This window comes from Mercenaria mercenaria, chromosome 10 (assembly GCF_021730395.1).
Source record: "Mercenaria mercenaria strain notata chromosome 10, MADL_Memer_1, whole genome shotgun sequence".
In the NCBI taxonomy this organism is placed as follows: Eukaryota; Metazoa; Mollusca; class Bivalvia; order Venerida; family Veneridae; genus Mercenaria; species Mercenaria mercenaria.
Window position 1 is genome coordinate 43,309,091 of NC_069370.1, and position 24,222 is coordinate 43,333,312.

General features: G+C 36.4%; 1 protein-coding gene across 4 annotated transcripts in view; it reads right to left on the minus strand.

Annotated features, from left to right (window-relative positions):
- Nucleotides 1-24,222, minus strand: part of LOC123561760 (F-box/LRR-repeat protein 20-like) — a 75,342-nt gene that overhangs the window by 12,256 nt on the left and 38,864 nt on the right. For all 4 annotated transcript variants that reach the window (XM_053552933.1, XM_053552931.1, XM_053552932.1 and 1 more), the window contains 5 exons: nt 19,776-19,850; nt 12,534-12,628; nt 7,921-7,989; nt 6,556-6,651; nt 3,706-3,832 (listed from right to left, as the gene is read on the minus strand). In XM_053552933.1, coding sequence (XP_053408908.1) covers nt 3,706-3,832; nt 6,556-6,651; nt 7,921-7,989; nt 12,534-12,628; nt 19,776-19,850 — 462 coding nt within the window. The remainder of the gene's footprint in view (nt 1-3,705; nt 3,833-6,555; nt 6,652-7,920; nt 7,990-12,533; nt 12,629-19,775; nt 19,851-24,222) is intronic.

Here is a 24,222-nt window from a genome sequence, read left to right on the forward strand (position 1 = left end):
ACTATACTATCTTTACCAATAAAAATTAAGGTTTTATCAGTATGGTCTTTAAAATTGGCTTCAATCTTTAGTATTACAGCTTATTTTCCTGTAAAAGAAAATATTTTGGGGGCAAAAGTTGTTTGCAGCCTGAATCCAAGTTGGGGCCCTTTCTGGACCAATGTTTTAGATTCTTACATTTGAAGAAATAATGATGTAATTGAAATCTAGGACTTTTTTCCATGATAAAATTTCAAATTAATCATTAACAAAAATGTATGAATAAACCAAGAATGTTGTCATCACTGTATGACACATGTCCCTTGAAAATGTTTGTTACATTTGTGTTATGATATTGAAAACAATACAATAAGACATCACACTTGTGATAATATCCCCATGTTCATTGGATGTTGTTGATGATGTATATAGGAAGTGAATTTGTATAAGTTGAGTAACAAAATAAGAGAGTCATGATGACCCTGGATCACTCATCTGAGCAACTGGGCCTACAGCCTCCAGAGCGTTTTTCAGGCTCTACAGGGCTTTCCTTTGATTTGACCGGGTGACCTAGTTTTTTAACCCACATGACCCAGATTCGAACATGGCGCAGAGATCGTCAAGATAAACATTCCGACTAAGTTTCATGAAGAAAGAATCATAAATGTGGCCTCTAGAGGGTTAACAAGCTTTTCATGTGATTTGAGCACATGACCTAGTTTTTGATCCCACATGACCCAGATTCAAAACTGACCAAGGGATCATCAAGATAAACATTCCGATCAAATTTCATTTCAGCTTTTCCTTTGATTTGAGTGGGTGACCTAGCTTTTGAACCCACAAAACCCAGTTTCTAACTTGGCCTAAGGATCATCAAGATAAACATTCTCATCAACTTTCATGAAGATAGGGTCATTAATCTGGCCTTTTTTACTATTATTTGAAATAGTGACCCAGTTTTTAGGCTCATGTGACCCAGTTTTGAACTTGACCAAGATATCATCAAGATAAAAATTCTGACCAATTTTCATGAAGATCCATTGAAAAATATTGCCTCTAGAGAGGTCACAAGGTTTTCCTATTATGTGACCTAATGACCTACTTTTTGAAGGCACGTGACCCAGTTTTGAATTTGTCCTAGATATCATCAAGGTGAACATTCTCACCAATTTTCATGAAGATCTCATGAAAAATATGGCCTCTAGAGAAGTCTCAAGGGTTTTCTATTTTTATACCTACTGACCTAGTTTTTGATCGCACATGACCGTTTCAAACTTGACCTAGATATCATCAAGGTGAACATTCTCACCAATTTTCATAAAGATCCATTGAAAAATATGGCCTTTAGAGAGGTCAAAAGGTTTTTCTATTTTTAGACCTACTGACCTAGTTTTTGACGGCATGTGACCCAGTTTCGAACTTGAGGTAGATATCATCAAGGTGAACATTCTGAGTAATTTTCATGAAGATCCATCGAAAAGTATGGCCTCTAGAGAGGTCACAATGTTTTTTTATTATTTGACCTACTGACCTTGCTTTTGATGGCATGTAACCCAGTTTCAAACTTGACCTAGATATCATCAAGGTGAACATTCTGACCGATTTTCATGAAGATCCATTGATAAGTATGGCCTCTATAGAGGTCACAAGGTTTTTCTATTTTTAGATCTGCTGACCTTGTTTTTCATCGCAGTTGACCCAGTTTCAAACTTGACCTAGATATCATCAAGAAGAATATTCAGACCAACTTTCATACAGATCCCATGAAAAATTTACGCACGCACGCATGGACGACGGACGCCATGTGATCACAAAAGCTCACCTTGTCACTTTGTGACAAGTGAGCTAAAAACAAGAAAGAAGGTCAGTAGGTCAAGGTCACAGTTAAGTGACATCATATTACTTGGGGTCATCAGGTAATTATAATTAAACAGTCTTGGAAATAGGATCAGATGATTTTTTAAGCATTTTCCTATATAAATCACATAATAACTAAGTGACCCCAGGGCAGGGGGCTCTTTTAACCCCAGGGGCATAATTTGAACAATTTTGGTAGACAACTAGACAATGCTCAAAAGCCTAGGTCATATGGTTTCAGACAAGAAGATTTTTATAAAACTTGGGTCCCCCAGGGCAGGGCCTCTTTTCACCCAAGGGGTACAATTTGAACAATTTTGGTTGAGGACCATAAGAAAATGCTACAAACCAAATATCAAAGGTCTAAGTGTTGTGGTTTCAGACAAGAAGACTTTTTAACATTTTTTTCCTATATCCCGGGGCGGGGCCATATTTGACCCTAGGGGGATAATTTGAATAATCTTGGTAGAGGACCACTAGATGATGCTACATACCAAATATCAAAGCCCTAGGCCATGTGGTTTTGTACAAGAAGATTCTTAAAGTTTTCCCTGTATAAGTCTATATAAACCATGTGACCCCCGGGGCAAGGCCATATTTGACCCTAGGGGGATAGATAATTTGAACAATCTTGGTAGAGGACCACTAGATGATGCTACATACCATACCAAGTATCAAAGCCCTAGGCCATGTGGTTTTGTACAAGAAGATTTTCAAAGTTTTCCCTATATAAGTCTAAATAAACCATGTGACCCCTGGGGTGGGGCCATATTTGACCCTAGGGGGATAATTTGAACAATTTTGGTACAGGACCACTAGGTGATGCTACACACCAGATATCAAAGCCCTAGGCCCTGTGGTTTTGGACAAGAAGATTTTTAAAGTTTTTCCTTTCGGTTGCCATGGCAACCAGAGTTCTGCATGGAATTCAATTCTTTGAAATATTTTGAAAGGGGACCACCCAAGGATCATTTCTGTGAAGTTTGGTGTAATTCTGCCCAGTGGTTTTCAAGAAGAGGATTTTTTTTAGAAATTGTTGACACATGACTGACATCAAGTGGTCACAACAGCTCACCTTGTCACTTCGTGACAGGTGAGCTAAAAAGATGTTGGCCCAGCCTTCTATACTAATAGCTCACCCTGATCCCTTGTTTCAGGAGAGCTAAAAATAAAGTGTGGCAAATGGATTGACTGACAGTTCAAACTTCTTTGGCAACTGGGGCATAAAAATTCATTATGTTAGTTATCTTAAAAGTGTGTAGGATGAAATGTTTCTAATCAAATATCTTTAATCAAATTATTACAAATATCAAACACAATGCATCCTGGGACATTACAATTTCTCAAAATGAGCAAAACAAATAAGGATGCTTTTTACTTTAACAAAGCATAGCAATGAAAGCAAAAGACAAATGAGCTGTGCCATGAGAAAACCAACATAGTGGCGTTGCAACCAGCATTGATCCAGACCAGCCTGCGCATCCACGCAGTCTGGTCAGGATCCATGCTGTTCGCTAACAGTTTCTCTAATTGCTATAGGCTTTGAAAGCGAACAGCATGGATCCTGACCAGACTGCACGGATGCGCAGGCTGGTCTGGATCCATGCTGGTCACAAACCCACTATGTTGGTTTTCTCATGGCACGGCTCAAATTACTTCATGCACAAATAATGTAAAAACTGTCTAATTTTTATGGATTTTGTGGTTTCATCAATGATAACATTTTCTTCATAGACATATTGAAGGCTTTTCCCCGAACGAACACACACTGGCTGGGGTAACATTCAATTCCTTTGCCCGTAAATATCAGGGGTGATCCACCTACATGATGGCACATACATATAAAATTCAGTTGTAATTTAAAATAACCTGATTGCATCCTTTACAGATAAAATCTTCCAATTTGAGACAGCCTCGCGCCAGCGCTTCCAGACCATCATTTGTCACGTCCTTACACCATGATACATTGATATGTCGTAAATGGTGACACACATCACTGCAATGTACATAGTCAAAGTACTATTTATAAATAACTTTAAAAAATTAATAATTTAAAAGTAAATTTTATGATGATTCCTTTTAACACCTATACTCTACAGTGCATATCATGAAATGCTAAGTAATGCAAACTGGATTCATAAACATTCCTGAGGGACTATTAATCTTTACCCTGCTAAATTTCTAAAATGGACTGGTCTATCATTCAATTTGGGCAATACCATTTATTGTTCAAAGGGGTGTTCACTGAGAATTTACTGACTGACTAGCAAACAGTGCAGACCATGATCAGCCTGCACAGACGTGGTCTGCACAGGTCGCAAAGGCAGAATTACTTACCGCCAGCAGGCTAAAGTTTATTTCGTGGATTTTGAAGATGTGTCAACCCATGATATTAAATCCCGGGGAACAAGTAAACTTCAACTAATTTTATCCTCAGTAGTTGAAATACACAAATTATTATTATTATACCAGATTTATTATTATACCAGATTTATATAGCACCCTTTTCATGATCAATTTCACGTTCAAAGGCGCTTTACATAGTTCAAATTAATATCTATATGAAATTACATTTTGACTTAAACCATGAAATTTCATATCAACAAAATTATATTATTTAAAAGTAACAAGCAAATTTGATGAATTGGTATCCCCGCCGAAAGGGTTTGTGGTGAGGAATGGCAAAAAAATATATCTGGCAAAAAGTAAGGATGTTACTAAGAAGCAAATAATTTCATTAGTTAAAATCAATTTAACAGAAAATGAATGTTTTAAGTGTACATAATAAATGTATGTTATGCGGAATTACTGCAATAAGCTAAGCTTTTAGAAATAAATGGAGTTATTTGAAATGTGAGCTTGAAGTGTAACTAGAATGAAATATTGTCTTTGTGTAGTTTGGGACCAAGTGGTACATTTGAACTTAAAAGAACAGGTGTCCTTAAGAGAGCACAATCAAGTAAGATATCTTGAACATGGCTGGATGTTGAAGGTTTGGACATTTTTTAAAAAAAGAAATGTAAAAAACAAGAGCTGTCTCCATAGGATGACACATGCCCCCGATGGCACTTTGAATGAATAGTTATGGCCGATGTTAGAGTTTAGGACCTTTGACCTACAGACCTGGGTCTTGCGCGCGACACGTCGTCTTACTGTGGTACACATTCATGCCAAATTATTTGAAAATCCATCCATTGATGACCAAGATATGGACCGGACACGAAAATTGCGGACAGACCGACACACGGTTCAAAAACTATATGCCTCCCTTCGGGGGCAAAAAAATAATAAGGGGGATAATAAGATCTATAGGTTTAATATGGGTGACTTTACTTATTTTCTGTTCTCATAAAGACTTACTAACAGCCATGAATCTGACACAACCACACTGAGTGAACTGTATTTTCTAAATGCTACCATGTCTAATACTGCCTTAAAATGATCATGATCTCGAGTGATGTATGAATTATTCTGATCATACAAAATTGAGCACTAATCTGTTACAGGTAAGAGGAAAATTTTTCTCCAGTCAAAATTGACTGATTTATTCATTTATTAACCCTTAGCCTGCTGCAGGCGAATTTAACAGCCTTTGCAAACAGCTTGGAACCAGATCAGACGCCGATTAAATCGGCGTCTGATCAGGTTCCAAGCTGTTTGCTATTCTGACAATATTTCTTCCAATTTTGGAGCAAATTGAATGAACTTTACAATTTTAGCAGACGACATTTCCAGCAGACGACAATTTATCTAGCATGCTTAAGGTTAAATGTAAATATTTACATATACCTGAAACTTTTATCAGTTATGTGTATCAGGATGTGTGTAAATTTGCTGTTTTCTCTGTTACACAATCATATGATGTTTTAGAATGTTTAATCAGATAAATGCACAATGCATTTCTTATCTTACCTGTTTTTCATAAGTGTTTTATCTATTCACAATGATGTTAGGTAACATCCAAATTTAATTAGGTAAATGTACAGAATATATTTTACTTACCTGTTTATCATTAGTGTTTTACATGTTTCACAATGACATGAGCTCAGATTTAAGTTTAATCCAGTAAATGAGCAGAATATATTTTACTTACCTGTTTATCATTAGTGTTTTACATGTTTCACAATGACATGAGCTAAGATTTAAGTTTAATCAGGTAAATGAGCAGAATATATTTTACTTACCTGTTTATCATTAGTGTTTTACATGTTTCACAATGACATGAGCTAAGATCTAAATTTAATCAGGTAAATGTTCCAGGAATACTTACCTGTTTATCATTAGTGTTTTAACCTGTTACATAATGACATGCTCTAAGATCTAAATGACATAGGATGCTTAATCAGGCAAATGTACAGGAGATAGATACTTTCCTTACCTGTTTCATATTGTTTTTTGACCTGTTACATAATGACATTATGCTAAGATCTTAATGTTATAGAAAGTTTAATCAGGCAAAGCAAAGAAATATTTGAGCTGTGCCATGAGAAAACCAACATAGTGGCTTTGCGACCAGCATGGATCCAGACCAGCCTGCGCATCCGCGCAGTCTGGTCAGGATCCATGCTGTTCACTTTCAAAACCTACTGCAATTAGAGAAACCATTAGCGAACAGCATGGATCCTGACCAGACTGCACGGATGCGCAGGCTGGTCTGGATCCATGCTGGTCGCAAAGCCACTATGTTGGTTTTCTCATGACGCGGCTCATTTTACTTACCTGATATTCTTTAGAGCTTTATCTGTTATACCCTGACATGAGCTCAGATCTAGATGTTGAAGCTTTTTGCTGTGTCTACCTAAACTTTCACATGTTCTGAAATATTAAAACCCACATGGTTTCCTGATACAATATTAACAAAATTTTGTAGGCATAAAAAGTTACAGAAGTGTGTTTATCTTAATATCAAAAGTTTAGACTAATCATGGGATTAGAAGCTGCATTTTAGTGCATTTCCATTGTAATAAATGAGATAATTCAAATATTAAATGAAGTACATCTAGAATTTCATCAAATTTTTTAATAAAACCACTTTGCATCACTGATATATATTTCCCCTTTGCTAATAACATGAAAGAAGACAGCTTCATATAAGAAATTTAGTGTATATTTTAAATCAGGCATGGAATATTGCAGCCTGATAAGTTTCTAAAATTACTCTTGCAGCAAGGGGGCAAAATAAACTTGCTAGCACAATCTTCAAACCCTCATACACTTTGGATCTCATGCTGTCGCATTTATATCTTTTAGCAATCAGCTGCCAATTCTAACCAAACTCAAATGGGTAACAAAGAAACAGCCATGACTGAGACAGTCAGAGGACTTTTCCCACTAGACAGCTTTAATACGAAAAAAAAATTAACCAAGAGGGTCATGATAGCTCTAGACCCTTCATCCGAGATTTACATCTTGCACAGATAACAATTTTAGTACAGCTAAAGAAACATTTCTGCGAAATAATTTTGCTGGCCTGCAGATTCAGAGACCATTTTCATATTGTGAGAACAGGTTCCCTTCAAATCAAGAAGTCTTGAAAAATTCTAGTGCCGGGTCACCCAAAAAATCTCTGAAATGATTTCAAAACTCCTACCAGTGGTTTAGGAGGTGGCATTTGGAGATCTTTCTATCTTTAACTCCAGCAGCCATGTTCTTGACAAACCAGAATATTTTAAACCTTACCATATTAAAATTTCTATATATGGACTTGTCCATCTTCCAATCTGGACAGTACCATTAACTGTTTAAAAGGGGTGCTTTAACCAAAAAGACACTGGCTGAATAGTAAACAGTGCAGATCATGATCAGACTGCACAGATGTGCAGGCTGATCATGGTCTACACTGGTCACAAAGGCAGAACCAATCGTATCCAGCATGGTAAAGGTTAATCAATTTCAATAAAGGGTCACCCACAAAACATTTGTGAAATTATTTTAAGATCAGGCAGAATTTAGTTTCTGCCAAGAAGATTTTTATAGTTTCCGCTATCTATATATGGAGAAAAGATGAACAGAGTGAGGGATGGATGGATTGATGGTCAGGTGAAAGTAAAGAGCAAATAACAAAGCAAAATTTGATGTACTCACAGATCTGTTAGTTTCTTACAGTTATTCAGATTCAATTCCTCTATATTTTTGCACTGTTCAGCAAATTTCCTGGAAAAAAAAAACAGACAGGTAATAAAAGCAAAGTAAACTTTTAAGTATGTTCTGTAAAAATGTCGTCAAACCAGACATTACTATCAAGCATTCAATCCAAGGGATTTTCTCTTAACACTTTTATTAAATGTAAATCTCATTACTTTAGGTAATATTGATCAATATAATTTCGGTCACAATGCAACTACAGAACATCCATGGTGGAAGATGACAAAAGCACTCTATTGGTAATTTCTATACAACTAGTTCAAACACCCCAGCAGAATCATCTATCTTCTGCAAGCTGGCTGTAAAGATATTGCATGCCAAGGTTACGTCGAATAAATAGTCTGGCTTGAAACAAAGACATTCTGAAGAACTATCTAGAAAATATTTAATAAATTTTTGTATTGTGTTAAAGTTCCATGAAGCTTTTAATTTTATGTTAAAAACAGATAATGCTGCTGTCCACATAGGGACTACACATAACTGAATCGTTAGAAAAACGCTACTTTTAATATTACACATGAAATTATGAAGTCAGGGTCATAACAGGAGATAATCACAACAGTGCTTTTTATAGTACTTTCTATTATGTTAATCAAATAGTCAAATATATGACAAATACATGAGAAAACAATTATCAAACATTGGATTTAACAAGAAAATAATATATTTCATGTTCATAACAAAAACTGAGATTTTAACATGTCAGCAAAATCAGCTATTTTGTAGGTACAGCGGGTACTAGACTTTATAACCTTTTAATAAATGGGAGTAATACTGCAGATTGGGTATTAATTGCAATGGGTTTCATTTTCATTAATATTTGGGGGGAAAATGCCACTAGCAAATTAAAACTAGAAAATGCTTTTGTAAAAAAGCGCATGTCTCCCCCAATGCAAAGTCCTATAGGCAAGAAGTCAATAGGGGTCAGGAGCGAAAGTCAAAGAGACACTGAATGTTGGCTGCAATAGGGATCATCTACTTGGCATGTCCAGTCATCCCGCTAAATTTCAACACTCGTGGCCTAGTGGTTCTCAAGTCACTGTTCAGGCTCCTGTGACCCTGACCTTTGATCAAGTGACCTCAAAATAAATAGGGGTCATGTACTCTGCATGTCCAATCATCCTGTTAAGTTTCAACATTGTAGGTCAAGTGGTTCTCAAGTTATTTCCAAAAAATGATTTTACATGAACAGGCCACTGTGACCTTGACCTTTAATAGACTGACCCCAAAATCAATAGGGGTCATCTACTCTGCATGTTCAATCATCCTATGAAGTTTCAACATTCTGGGTCAAGTGGTTCTCAAGTTATTGATCGGAACTGGTTATCAATGTTCAGGCCCCTGTGGCCTTGACCTTTAATGGAGTGACCCCAAAAACAATAAGGGTCATTTACTCTGCATGAACAATCATCCTATGAAGTTTCAACATTCTGGGTCGAGAGGTTCTCAAGTTATTGATTGGAAATGGTTTTCCATGTTCAGGCCCCTGTGGCCTTGACCTTTCACAGAGTGACCCTAAAATCTTTAGGGTTCATCTACTCTGCATGACCAATCATCCTACGAAGTTTCATCATTCTGGGTCAAATGGTTCTCAAGTTACTGACCGGAAATGGTTTTCAATGTGCGGGCCCCTGTGACCTTGACCTTTCACAGAGTGACCCCAAAATCGTTAGGGGTCATCTATTTTTTATGACCAATCATCCTATTAAGTTTCAACATTCTGGGTCAAGTGGTTGTCAAGTTACTGACGGAAATGGTTTTCAATGTTCGGGCCCCTGTGACCTTGACCTTTAATGGAGTGACCCCAAAATCATTAGGGGTCATCTACTTTGCATGTACAATCATCCTATGAAGTTTCAACATTCTGGGTCAAGTGGTTCTCTAGTTATTGATCAGAAATGGTTTTCAATGTTCAGGCCCCTGTGACCTTGACCTTTGACGGAGTGATCCCATAATCAATAAGGGTCATCTACTCTTTATGACCAATCATCCTATCAAGTTTCAACATTCTGGGTCAGGTGGTTCTCTAGTTATTGATTGGAAATGGTTTTCAATGTTCAGGCCCCTGTGACCTTGACCTTTGACGGAGTGACCCCAAAATCAATAGGGGTCATCTACTCTTCATGACCAATCATCCTATGAAGTTTCAACATTCTGGGTCAAGTGGTTCTCTAGTTATTGATCAGAAATGGTTTTCAATGTTCAGGCCCATGTGACCTTGACCTTTGACGGAGTGACCCCAAAATCAATAGGGGTCATCTACTCTTCATGACCAATCATCCTATGAAGTTTCAACATTCTGGGGTCAAGTGGTTCTCTAGTTATTGATCGGAAATGGTTTTCAATGTTCAGGCCCCTGTGACCTTGACCTTTGATGGAGTGACCCCAAAAACAATAGGGGTCATCTACTCCAGCAGCCCTACAACCCTATGAAGTTTGAAGGTTCTAGGTCAAATGGTTCTCCAGTTATTGCTCGGAAATGAAGTGTGACGTACGTACGGACGGACGGACGGACAGGGCAAAAACAATATGTCTCCTGGGGGAGACATAATTACTTGTAAATATAAATCATCATACCCTAAAATATAACTGCTCCCGTTTTGCAAATTCTTAACACGAAATATTGCTGAAAACCATAAAATTGCTACATTTTTAAAGCCTACATGAAAGAGACCCAGTGTACAGTAACTGATTTATTTTATGCAACAACAAAAATTCAGGAAAAATAGTCATTAACAAATAATGCTGACGGCAAGTGAGAAGAAACCGTTATGATAAAAAGCCAAAAAATATTCTATGGCTGAAAAGTTTTATAGACAGCAGACAAAGTAAAATTTGACACTGCTGTTACATTAATTTGCAGTCACACCATTTGGGAGATAATGCCGCAGACAGCACAGTGCAATAATTGATACACTCAATGACATATCAGTTTAATATTAGAGATAAGGGGAACCATTAAAACAGTTCATTCACTTCCTGGTAAATTGTGTTTAATGCTAACAGAATCGTTTTTCATTTACTGAAGCTGTGCACCTACGATGGTTCTTTTGCATATTCATCACATTTAGATAAATACAGTTAATCCGTAATTTTCTATTGCTCTTTAATCCTGAAGCTTTTAAATAGATATGCATGGTATAGGGGAGACCAGGGCACCATGGGATATCAGATGTAACTTTTTTTCTGGAAAATAAACTAATCTAGACTATCTGAATCGCTAAAAATCTTTCCTTTCTCAAACTGTTTTTTACACAGTTTGAAAGCGGGAGGATTTAAAATAAAAGTTCGAGTTTTTTTCATTTTTTTACTAGTCTGAGTAAGAAAAAGTTACCGTATCACAAATATCATCTCGTAAAGTTCTGCAGTGAACTCTTTGAAATCATTTCCATATCACTATTCATAAAGCACACATTGATTGATAATTTCACAAAATGTTTATATATTAATCCCAGTGAAGCAGATGAACTTCATATATTTTTGAAAATGTAAGGGTGGTGGGACTTGGGCTCGATGGGACACATACATTTGGGCACCATGGGACAGTGTTAAGTCGACTGGAAGAAAACCACAAATTATAACATTGGTAATTTAATGCATACAAATGTAGAATAAAATCTGTAAAAAGATCCTCTGGAAGCACATAGAATGCAACCAAAAAAGAATAATAGCAGACTCGGTTTGATTGAGTCTGGTCATGAGAGGTAATAAAATGTGCGACACCTCTCACGCCCCCTAGCATCAGCTTAAGTGGAAATCTATCGATTACACGTCTATTGAATCCAGGACTCCATGATCCCAAAGGACCAGAAAATATAACAACACTGAATCCAAGTAGGGGGAGACCTTTTACAGCTGCCATACAGCACTTAATCAAAATATCATAATAAGCAGCATTATTTCAGTCTCAATACCCCACCCTAACCCTTATGGCAAACAGTGCAGGTCATGATCAGACTGCACATCTGTGCAGTCTGATCATTATCTGCACATATTGCAAAGGCAGAATCAGTCGTGTCCAGCATGATATGGGCTAAACAAGAGGCAGCTTCTTGCAAAAACCAGATTGAATGTCATATAATATGGTTCACAATAGAAACCACAGAGGGCCAAACCCTTAAACATTAGACCAATATTCCCTTAATGCTTAACCTTTGGTTAAACTTATTACACATAAATCAAACTATTACTAGATCGTTTCAGATAATTATAAAATGTTTCCAAACTTATTTTCATTCAACTTTATTATATAAAACTTAAAAGAAATATGTATTTCCCACATCTTTTGTACTTTTTGCTGTCATTTATTCTACAAATTGAAATCTTTCAACAGAGTATGAAAAGTCCTATCTTACCCAGGGTCCAAGGTTATAAAACTTGGCTTTAGAGACCAGTCTAAATAAGTCAGCATTTTATTGGTTAATTCAGGGCACAGTCACAAAATTAACCAATGGCATGGCAGCATTTTCAGACTGGTCTCCAAACTCACTTTTATAAGACTGAGACCTAGGGTGAAATAACAGAAATTTATGCAATTATATTGCAACACTTACTGTAAAGCATCATCTGTTATATTCTGACAGCCTTTGAGACTGAGTGCCTTGAGAAAACCACCACATCTCTTGGAGATGTTTTCCACCACAGGGGCCTGCAAATGGAAAATAACAAAACACAATGTAGTCATTCTGTTTAAATCACGCAGGGCGTGTAATATGGGTTTACGCATTTTTTCAGTAGTATTTATGTTAAATAAAAGATGTCAGCTAAGCAGTGTTCAGTGCTCCAGGACTTGTACAACCTACCAGTGCAGCCTCCATCTTTGACTGGCAACTTCCCCACAGGAAACCACAGTGGAGTACAAAAATAACTTTGCATGCACTGTCATTTGTAACAAATGTTGTCTTGTGGTGTTCTTAAATATGAAAATGTAGTGTAAAAATACTACTATAGAAAATTTATTTCTTCTGGGATACACTGCTAGACTGATAGTGTGCAAGAACAGACAAAAAAGCATTTACATTAACAATTAAGGGTGCCATAATCACCAAATATATGCCCTATGACATTTTGTTAGAAGTTTTTGTTACAGAACTGCTCTTAGTGTGACCTTGACCTTAGACCTAGGGACATGGTTCTTGCACATGACACTCCATCTCATGGTGGTGAACATTTGTGCCAAGCCACATCAAAATCCCTCCATGCATGAAGAAGGAATGCTCCGGGTAAAGTCATTCTTGTATCTGACCTTTGACCTCTAAGTGTGACCTTGACCTTAGACCTAGCGACCTGGTTCTTGCGCAGGACACTCAGTCTCATGATGGTAAACATTTGTCTCAAGTTACATCAAAATCCTTCCATGCATGAAGAAGAAATGCTCTGGACAAAGTTTGTGGATGCCACCCGCATGCCCGCCAAGGGTGTTTCCATAATACGTCCCATCTTTCAGACAGTCACATTCAATATAGATGACATCAATGGCCATGTGGTTAAGGCTGCACACTTCAAATTACTTTCCCTTCACTGCTGTGAAACCTTGTATTGGGACCTAAGAATTCTTTCATGTGAGTGCTTACGGAAGATCCGTATGTGTCATTTTAACTAGGTGCGCCCATGCCTGCATCAATGCCCAGCGGGACCCCTTGTGGTCTTCCTCCATCATCAAAAGTTGGAAAGTCACCACATGACCTATAACTCTATCTATGTGACATTTTACATAACAAAACAGTTAGTAAATGTACTGTAGATTCTAGTTTTTGATACAACCCTCTGGTCATACTTCAGGAGATGTTTCTTAATATTCACAAATGTTTTGAATTTTCATATTGCTCTATTCTAAACAAAAAACACAGCAAAAAACCCAAAACAATCATGAATGTTATCCAATTAACAGTAACGTGACTATCAGACATCAATTGCAATTGTCCCACTTATATAGAGAAAATATTTAAGAGAATTCATACAAACATAACTAATTTTGTCCCCAACTAAACCACAGACCATAAAACAATTGACTTATTGTGACCGAGTGCACAATCCCAAGTTGTCTAATGAATATCTTTTTGTATGATTAGGAAGTGAACAAAAGTTAATTATAGTCTGAACTGTCTGCAATAAACTATTATTATAGCAAGACTTGTTGTGAAGCATTAAACATTTTCCCTGCAATCGGTAATAAAAGTAATCTCAGTTTAACACAATGACACTGATTTGCATTTATGTTTAATGTTTAAAAGTGTTATAGCTATAACAAGAGTGCCAGAATGTCACAATATACGCCCGTCACAGTAAATTTCTTTACACTAGCACCTGTATTTGCAAATGGAATTTTAATTTCTAGTTGTTTACAATGTTTTTTTTTTTAGAAATTATTGTAATTCTTTTATTTTTCTAAGTCCACAAAAAAAAATCCTTACCAGGTAGAGATACCTTAAAATACACCCAAAATTTGAAAGTAACATCAATGTTGTACCACAGAAAAGTGGTCTTGGTTTTTCCCTAGCGTCAATTATAAAAAAGTTACAATGTCAGTTATTTATAGTAACAACTAAGGGAAGTTAATCTTTAAAGAGAGAGAGAGAGAAAAAAAAAAAGAAAAAAAAAGAAAAAAAAAGAAAAAAATTACAAGTCCATATAAAAATCCTAACCAGGTAGAGGTAGCTCAAAATACACCTCAGAATTGGATGTAACATGCATGTTGTACTACAGAAAAGTGGTCTTGATTTTTCCCTACGACTTGTAATGAAAAAGTTACAATATAAGCTATTTATAGTAACAGCAAAGGGAAGTAATTCAAAAGAAGGGCCCAGCGCATGACACTCCGTCTCATGATGGTGTACCATTGTGCCAAGTTACATCAAAATCCCTCCATGCATGAAGAAGAAATGCTCTGGACAAAGTCATTCTTGTATCTGACCTTTGGCCTCTAAGTGTGACCTTGACCTTAGACCTAGGGACCTGGTTCTTGCGCATGACACTGCGTCTCATGCTTGTGAACATTTGTGCTTCGTTGTATCAAAATCCTTTAATGCATGAAGAAGATATGCTCCGGACAAAGTTTTCATTCTTGTATCCTTTGACCTCTAAGTGTGACCTTGACCTTAGACCTAGGGACCTGGTTCTTGCGCATGACACTCCCTCTCATTATGGTGAACAAATGTGCCAAGCTACATCAAAATCCTTCCATGCATGAAGAAGATATGCTCCGGACAATGTCATTCTTGAATTTTTCATTCTTGTATCCTTTGACCTCTAAGTGTGACCTTGACCTTAGACCTAGGGACCTGGTTTTTGCGCATGACACTCCGTCTCATGATGATAAACAATTGTGCCAACTTTCATCAAAATCCCTCCATGCATGAAGAAGATATGCTCCAGACAAAGTCATTCTTGACTTTGACCTTTAACCTCTAAGTGTGACCTTGACCTTAGACCTAGGGACCTGGTTCTTGCGCATGACACTCCGTCTCATGATGGTGAACAACTGTGCCAAGTTTCATCAAAATCCCTCCATGCATGTAGAAGATATGCTCCGGACAAGGTCTGTGGACGCCGCCCGCCCACCCACCCATCCGCTCATCCGCCCGCCAGGGGCGTTCCCATAATACGTCCCGTTTTTCAAACGGGCGTATAAAAACAAGAGGGTCATGATGACCCTATATTGCTCACTTGTTAAACCTGGCCTTGGACTCATCAAGATAAACATTCTGACCAAGTTTCATTAAGATAGGGTCATAAATGTGGCCTCTACAGTGTTAACAAGCTTTTCCTTTTGATTTGAGTGGTGACCTTGTTTTTGACCACACATGACCCACTTTCGAACTTGGCCAAAAAAACATCAAGATAAAAGTTCTTGTCAAGTTTCATGAAGATACGATCATAAATATGGCCTCAAGTGTTAACAAGCTTTTCCTTTGATTTGACAGGGTGACCTACTTTTTTACCTCATATGACCCAGTTTTGAACTTGGCTCAGGAATCATCAAGATAAACATTCTGACCAAGTTTCATAAAGATAGGTTCATAAATGTGGCCTCTCAGGTGTTAACAAGCTTTTCCTTTGATTTGACCTGGTGAATTAGTTTCTGACCGCACATGACCCAGTTTCTAACTTGGCTTAGAGATCATCAAGATAAACATGCTGTGCAAATTTGTATCAAACTAAAGCATAAATGAAACCTCTATATGGCTGAAACGGCCAAAATATAAAATTTTGCCTCTTCCAGGGGCAGTAACTCTAGAACCCATGATGAAATCTAGCCGGTTTTCAAAAGGAACCAAGGTCTTATTGTGACTTAAGATGTGTGTAAGTGCGGTTAAAATCATATGTAAAATGTCACTTCTATCATGTTCACAAGGTAAAAATTAACAAATTTTGACTCTTTCAGGGGTCAGTCAGGAGCTGTAACTCCGGAACCTATTACTGGATCTGACAGATTCATCATGGAATCCAAGCTGATATTGTTATATACATTTAGAGGCATATGCCATTTTGATACTAGCACTTTTACCTCAACTGAACCAGCATGCCTTGGGAAAACAATCGTTTTATCTGTATTAAATCACTAAATGAATTTCTATAGATTTTATACAGGAAACAAATTAATTTGTCAAGATTTCAGTTGTAAATGTATGTGCCTTGGGGAATTTAGGTATTTCAACTACAGCCTTATAATGGAAGTTCCACTGTAATATTGTCTTTAAGAAAATCTATATGCATCTGTCTGTGTTCAAAAACTGTTCAAATCTATTAAGACAACAAGTTAAGAAAGTCTACTATTTTGAAAACAGTTTTTATACTTTTCAGACTTCATTTGTTTAATGCATAACAATCTTATATTAATTATCAAATATTTTCATTGCTTACTGTAATGAATGAAAGGTAAACACTGTCTTAAAACTGTCAAAGACTTTTGCAATGCATGTTTATTTATAGTTGCTATAAGCTGCGCATATCAGTGACTTCTCAAAACAATTAGGGTCAGTTTAGATTCTGATACAAAACATATTCCAATTCCAGAAGATATCCCAGAGGACCCAGACTCAAAAAGGATGTAAAGCACAATATGCAGGACATAGATTTAAAGTCACATCTTTTTTTCTCCTTTTGTTCATTTCTGGTGAGTTTTGAGTCACACAGAAAGCTTTTCCAGCTTTTGATAGTGAAGAAAGATCTCATGTGCCCATCTGGAGCTTGTTTAAGGCATGGGTGGGCACCTGGGTAGGACCACCAACCTTCCAAAGAAACAGCTGGATGGCCAGGCTTCCTCACATGAAAGATCCTACACCACAAGCAAACTTTTGAACTGACCAGTAAGGGGCAAGGGATTTGAAGCTCCTGGCTGGCCTTAGCTACTCAAACACGCAGGCTCTTCACAACTTCCAAGAAATTTTGTAAATGATTCAGGTGGCAAATGGCATTGTGACCCCCTTACTGAGCTATAGTGGATTTTTTTCAATATTGCAACTACTGTAAAAGATAACATATTTATGCAGAATATTTTTGCAAATACGAGAAATCAACTGACTGATACTTTTAGAGATGAGGAATGGACTTGAATTACAAAGTGTGAGGCCCATTCCACTTGTTTTTAAGGATGGGCGAAACTTTTTGCTGGAATCATCTCGGGACTGACCATGTATATTTCTGACTATTTAACCTAATTAAGCCTTTCACTTTTGTTATAATATGGCTTACAAACAACAGACTTAAATATATCCTTTCTGCACCTGTAACGTAATAAAACATATTAGCGTCTGATGGCCCTTTCACACTTCCGTAGAATCAACATTTATTACACAAAATTCATTCTGAAAATATTTCTGAAATATCTAGGTCAGCAGCTCTCAAATAGGGAAATATCTTACATCCGAGGCATTATAATACTGACACATTCAGACAACATCAAAAAGGACCTTTTAAGCGATTTGACGAAGTTACAAAAATCTCTATGTACCCTTGCTCTGTTACGAACCCCTGTGGGATTTGTGTTTATCCGGAGCTCAAATATGTTTTCGTAGATGAAAAGTTGACATATCGTGCTAAAGCCCAGGTAATTTCAAATCTTTAGAAAATGCTGAAAATTGACTCCCCATTAGCAAGAAAAAAAAAAATGGAGTCCATATGCATACATTTTGACGGGGTGACCACTACGCGTGACCCCTGACTATCGAGGAATCCAAATTCGACTTTCGTTTTCAAGTTTAGCATGTCTACTTTCATTTTCTTAACTTCCAGAAATAGCTGAAAGTCGAGTGACATCCAAAAACAAACATAATGCCTGGCGAGCTTGCATAAAAATGTGCCCGCTGTCCTAAGGATATTAGGAAAATCGTGTTTTTTTTTCTAAAAATTAGTGTTTTTTTCGACATTTTTTAACATGCTTGTACGAAAACAGACGTTTGAGACAAAAATAGCTCTAAACAAGAGCTGTCGGAGGACAGCAACGCTTGACTATTCAACAGCCTTGTCAACTGAATGAATACAAAAGTCAAAAAAGGTGCATAGTTAAGTAAAAATGCAAAACATGGTTACTGAACCTGCATAGTGCTTATCAGCTCATGACAGTGAACAAGTGTGTGAAGTTTCAATCCATTCCTATTAGTGGGTACTGTCAGATACCAGCTTTTATTACATACTCGTTTCTATTCCCCTTTAAGTTTCACTGGTACCGGAAACGTCAATATTTTTCCATACACTGACGCCTGAATTTCATATCGGGTGAGTGACGTAATTCAGTGTTTGTTGTTGCACTATTTTTGTCTATTTAGTTCAGTATTGTCAATCCTATTCACAGACACTTGGGGTCTGGAACCCCCAAACCCTCAACCCAAACTACTACGCACCTGTATATATTTTTATCATCATCATTGTATATCCAGGCACAGACTATAATCACACAAGCAGTGTTAAACTTATTTGAACTAATTTTGAAAATATATATAATTAATCTCCCACTAGCTTAAAAATACACAAGATATAAATGTTCGTCAAATTGATTTGACCTGGTGACCTAGTTTTTGACCCGACATGACCCAGATTCGAACTTGTCCTAAAGATGACCAAGTTTAACATTCTGACTAAGTTTCATGAAGATATAGTCATAAATATGGCCTCTAGGGTGTTAACAAGCTTTTCCTTTAATTTGATCTGGTGATCTAGTTTTTGACCCAACCTAACCCAGATTTGAACCTGAGCTATAGATCATCATGATTAACATTTTGACCAAGTTTCATTAAGATATGAGCATAAATGTGGCCTCTACAGTGTAAACTAGCTTTTCCTTTGATTTGACCTGGTGACCTAGTTTTTGACCCTATATGACCCAGATTCAAACTGGACCTTAAGATCATCAATATTAACATTCTGACCAAGTTTCATGAAGAGACAGTCATAAATGCAGCCTTTACAGTATTAACAAGCTTTTCCTTTGATTTGACCTGGTGACCTAGTTTCTGACTCCAGATGACCCAATATCAAACTCGTCCAAGATTTTATTCTGGCCAAGTTTCATTAAGATTGGGCCAAAATTGCGACCTCTATAGAGTGTTAACAAGCTTTTCCTTTGATTTGACCTGGTGACCTAGTTTTTAACCCCAGATGACCCAATATCAAACTTGTCCAAGGTTTTATTGAGTGTAACATTCTGACCAAGTATCATTAAGATTGGGCCAAAAATGTGACCTCTAGAGTGTTAACAGTCAAATTGTTGAAGACGGATGGACGACGACGGACACAGGGCGATCACTAAAGCTCACCTTTGAGTACTTCATGCTCAGGTGAGCTAATAATAAATTTACCTTGACATCAACTTGGAAATCAAAGAGGTCAACTCTCTGCCAATTGCTTCCATCAAGGGCAAGAAGGTTCCAGAACTGAAATAAACAAAAAATAGTATTAGATTTGATTAAAACTTAACAATTGTAAGTTTGATTGTAGAAAGACAGAGACGACTACGGTGTCACTCTCAAGTCCCTTTCTTAGAAAAAACTTTACGAGTACTAAAATTAGAGACTAGTATCAGAATGCAGCCTTATCATTCGTCAGTTTCAAAATTGTAATCAGACAGAATTAACCAATCAGAGGCTTGGTCCTGAGACTGGTCTCCAAGCTTAATACTTTACCTCTGACTTTAATGGAGACAGACTATATCACAGTCAGGTGAAACTGTGTTGTCAACCACTACACCCATTCTCACTTAAACAGTATATATTACGTTAAAGGGTTACTGGTATTTTCTTTGTAATGTATAATTTTATGAACAGTTTCATCAATATATCATGCAATGCAGATAGTAGACCAAATCAATTTACTTACACTACATGGATTCATTTCTAACAACAAATATTATTTATCTACGTAATAAAGTTTTAAGACAAAAAAGAAAAAAAACTATTTGACAGAAAGACAAGATCGGCTTTAACAATACTACAAAATCTGAAGCTTTAAAATATTTATGACAAGCAGTCTTCTAAGTATGACATAAAATGAAATCTTCTTATGAATTTACATTTCATCAGGTCCTGTTTAATCGCCACTAGTATCCCAGCAGCCTCTTGGGCATTATTTAACTTCCAGTGTAACAGAATTAATGTCGCATCTCCCAGAATGTGACAATTTCACTTGTCTGTAACACACTAGACTAGGTATTATTGCTCTAGTATTTGGAACTAAATGTCAGGAAATCGCATCAAATGCACAATTATAAAAATATATTTTCAAAAAGAAAAATCAATACAGTTTCAATGCAAGCTCAGCTGCATTAGGTAAAAGTCACATTAACAATGATCATAAAACTGTCTTTATATAATGACTCCAGTGCCAAGGTAATTAGCAAGTCTGAAAATGAATCATTGATAGGTGCCTTACATACAGGTCTATATAAGAGGGAGACAACTTCAACCATTAGCCTTCTGGTGGCAAGTGATTCTGCCTTTGCGACCAGTGCATGCAGACCAAGATCAGCCTGCACATCTGTGCAGGTTGATCATGGTCCGCACTGTTCGCTATTCAGTCAGTAAATTTTCAGTGAACACCCCTTTGAAAAAGAAGTGGCACTGCCGAAATTGAATGATGAACCAGTCCATTTTAGAAATCTAGCATTGGGTAAAGTTAAAAACTCTGGAGTATCTAGTGTAAACAGTAGTGAATACTGTCATGCATTAATGATTAAGAATGAAGCTTAATCATTATATATTAAATAAAACTGAACCTCCTTATAAATCTGACTGTTTTATTTGGTCTGGGCAAGAAAGTCCTTTTAATACCTCACGACCTTGACCTTAAAGAAAAACAATATGGTAAGTTTCTCGCATATTGTCATGTTATAAACATTTGTGTCTAACTTCTTATGTACAAAGTGTATAGTGCCTCGCATAATAATTTGTTTTGTAATAAACATTTGTGTAAATTTTCAACTTCTTAAATAAAAAGAGTAATGCCTCGCATATTGTTGTGTAATAAACATTTGTGTCAAGTGTAAACTTCTTATGTACAAAGTGTATTGCCCCGCATATTGTTTTGTAATAAACTTTTGTGTAAATTTTCAACTTCTTAAATAAAAAGAGTAGTGCCTCGCATATTCTTATGCAATAAACATTTGAGTCGAGTTTAAACTTCTTATGCACAAAGTATGGTGCCTCGCAAATTGTTATGTAATAAACATTTGTGTTAAGTTTAAACCACTTTTTGTACAAAGTGTAGTGCCTTGCATATTGTTATGCAATAAACATTTGTGTCAAGTTTAAACTTCATACATACCAAGTGTACATAAATTTATTTGGAATGTAGGGTGTCAAACTCATGACCTGGACACGACTGCCTGAGCCAGGAGAATACTGGATGGACAGCAGGGATCATCCTACAAGGAGATTTGAGCGATATCGTCGCTGTAAAGTCAGCCACTTCGCCTAATTATCGCCTCCAGGCGAAATCCGAATCACCGAGTTTTTCTGAGTGTTGTAATCTGTTTTCTTAAAGTTGTAAAACTTGATGAATATTCTAGATTAAATTACCGATAAATCCATAGTCAACCCCGCCTACTCGCCCGTCAAACTTCAGCCAATCGTATTGTTAATATCCCACAGTGTTAATCAATAATATTGTAAGCCGCCGCCATTTTGAAAATTTTCAATCGGCGTGTAAAAAGCCGACAAACTTAACGAGTGCATGATCTTATGCATCAATTGTATATTATTTATTGATCTGACTGATTTTATTAAAACTTACTTCAAAAAATATTTCAAATACGGCCAATTTCTGTAAATGAATTGCCCGGGCACTGTTGATAATAAAAATACGATTCCGCGGACGTCTAAACTGCCGTACAAAATTATTGTAAAAAGATCACCAGTATCTATGAGTTTGGTATTATTTTGAGATTAATAAATATATCAGTTAGATGTATAAATCTGAACAAGCTGATGCAAGAATCAGGCATTATTAAAGCACGAGAATCGAAACATGAATGAAAATTTTCATGGCGTTCCGTAAGTGCACCTGATAAACTTACGAGTTTCGGACGTGTAAATTTCGGGTAAAAAATTTAAGGCAACTTTTTCATAGCTAAGTTAATACTGTATTTAGAAATTCATGAAAATAATAATGCAATAATCAATTTCCTTAAATAATTACTGTTTATAAGTTATAGCAAGACCCACAGAAAGTGGAAATATATAATTATAGGCAGGAAAATGAATACTATATCGAATCTTCTCCTTATAATTTCCTCGATTTCTCCCTAAATTCTGCGGAGGGAGAAGTCACTAAAAATCTCCCTAAAATTTTGACCTAGGATGATCCCTGGACAGAATTGATTACTAAATGGCTTCCATCAAATGACAGGGCCCTAGTGATTAAGAAATTTACTAAATACAAGATGTACCTTCATCTTCTGGTCTGAGGGGTGGGGATAAATAAAATATTAAGGAATTTCAAACTGTCAAATGAAGCTTGAATAGAGCAAATTGTGAAAGAGATGATTAAGAGAGTTTACAATCAATATACTAGGAAAGAGCCTTATCTTGAGAGAATCTTGCCAGTATTGATTGCTCAAATTCTCACTTTATGTCATTTTGTGATCTACAGGCTGAACCAAAATGACTCAATCTAATGTTAGAAAATCATTATACCTTTTAAACTTAATGCCCACTTCACATTTATAATGAAATGTGAGAGTATAATATTGCCTCAGTGAATAGCTGATTCAATTTCATAGAATATTGCTGAATTCAATAAATCATTCTGTCAATTAAATAATTTAATGTTAAAGTCTTTGTGTAACATTTCAATTAATATCTATTTAATCAAACATTAATTTGTACTTTTCCCAAACATCTTGCAGAGCAAAATATTCAGAAATACTGCACAGTGCTGATTTCTGGATGACAATAAAATGCTGAAGTACATCTTATTTAATTTGTGACTTCAAAACATTTGTCTATTCAGGGACTTTCAGTGCTATATACAGACAAATAGATGTATAATAAATATTCAGTGTGAAATCATTAAATTTCGTCGGGCTAATTTCTAAGGGAAATGCATTTGTGGTAAATATTTTACCAGACAATCTTTACAATAAATAGTTTCACTTATTTTTTGATAGAATTAACATTATAACAGTACTGCTGTCAGTAGAGCATAATATGCCAAAAGAAATGCGCCTATCAAATTTGAGGGTTGTAAGTCATTGTCACAAAATAATGAGCATAAAGGGATATACAAGCAATCACTGTGACCTTGACCTTTGACCAACTGACCTCTAAATCAAAAGGGTTCATTTACAGCCCAATGGCAATGTGCCTACAAAGTTTGAAGGTTTGCAGGTAAAAACACTTTCAAAATAATTAGAAGAAACATTTTTTGTTGGAACAGCCAATGTGACCTTAACCTTTAACCCTATGCTCTCGAAGTCAATAGGGGTCACCCACTACCTGTAGGCAATGTGCCTGAAATGTAAGTCATGGGGTTCTCAAGATAGAGAGTGGCAAATGTTTTTGAAACAGCAGTCACTTTGACCTAAACCTTTGACACAATGAAATTAAAATCAATAGGGGTCATTTAAATCAACAGGGATCATCCACTACACATAAGCTATGTGCATGCCAAGTTTGAAGATCATAGGTCAAGGCATTCTCAAGGTTTTACATGTTTGTACCAAACAGCCCTTTTATCCATTGACCTTAAACAGTCAATAGGGGTCATGCATTGCCTATGTGCCTGCAAAATGTGTGGATCTAAAAAAAACTA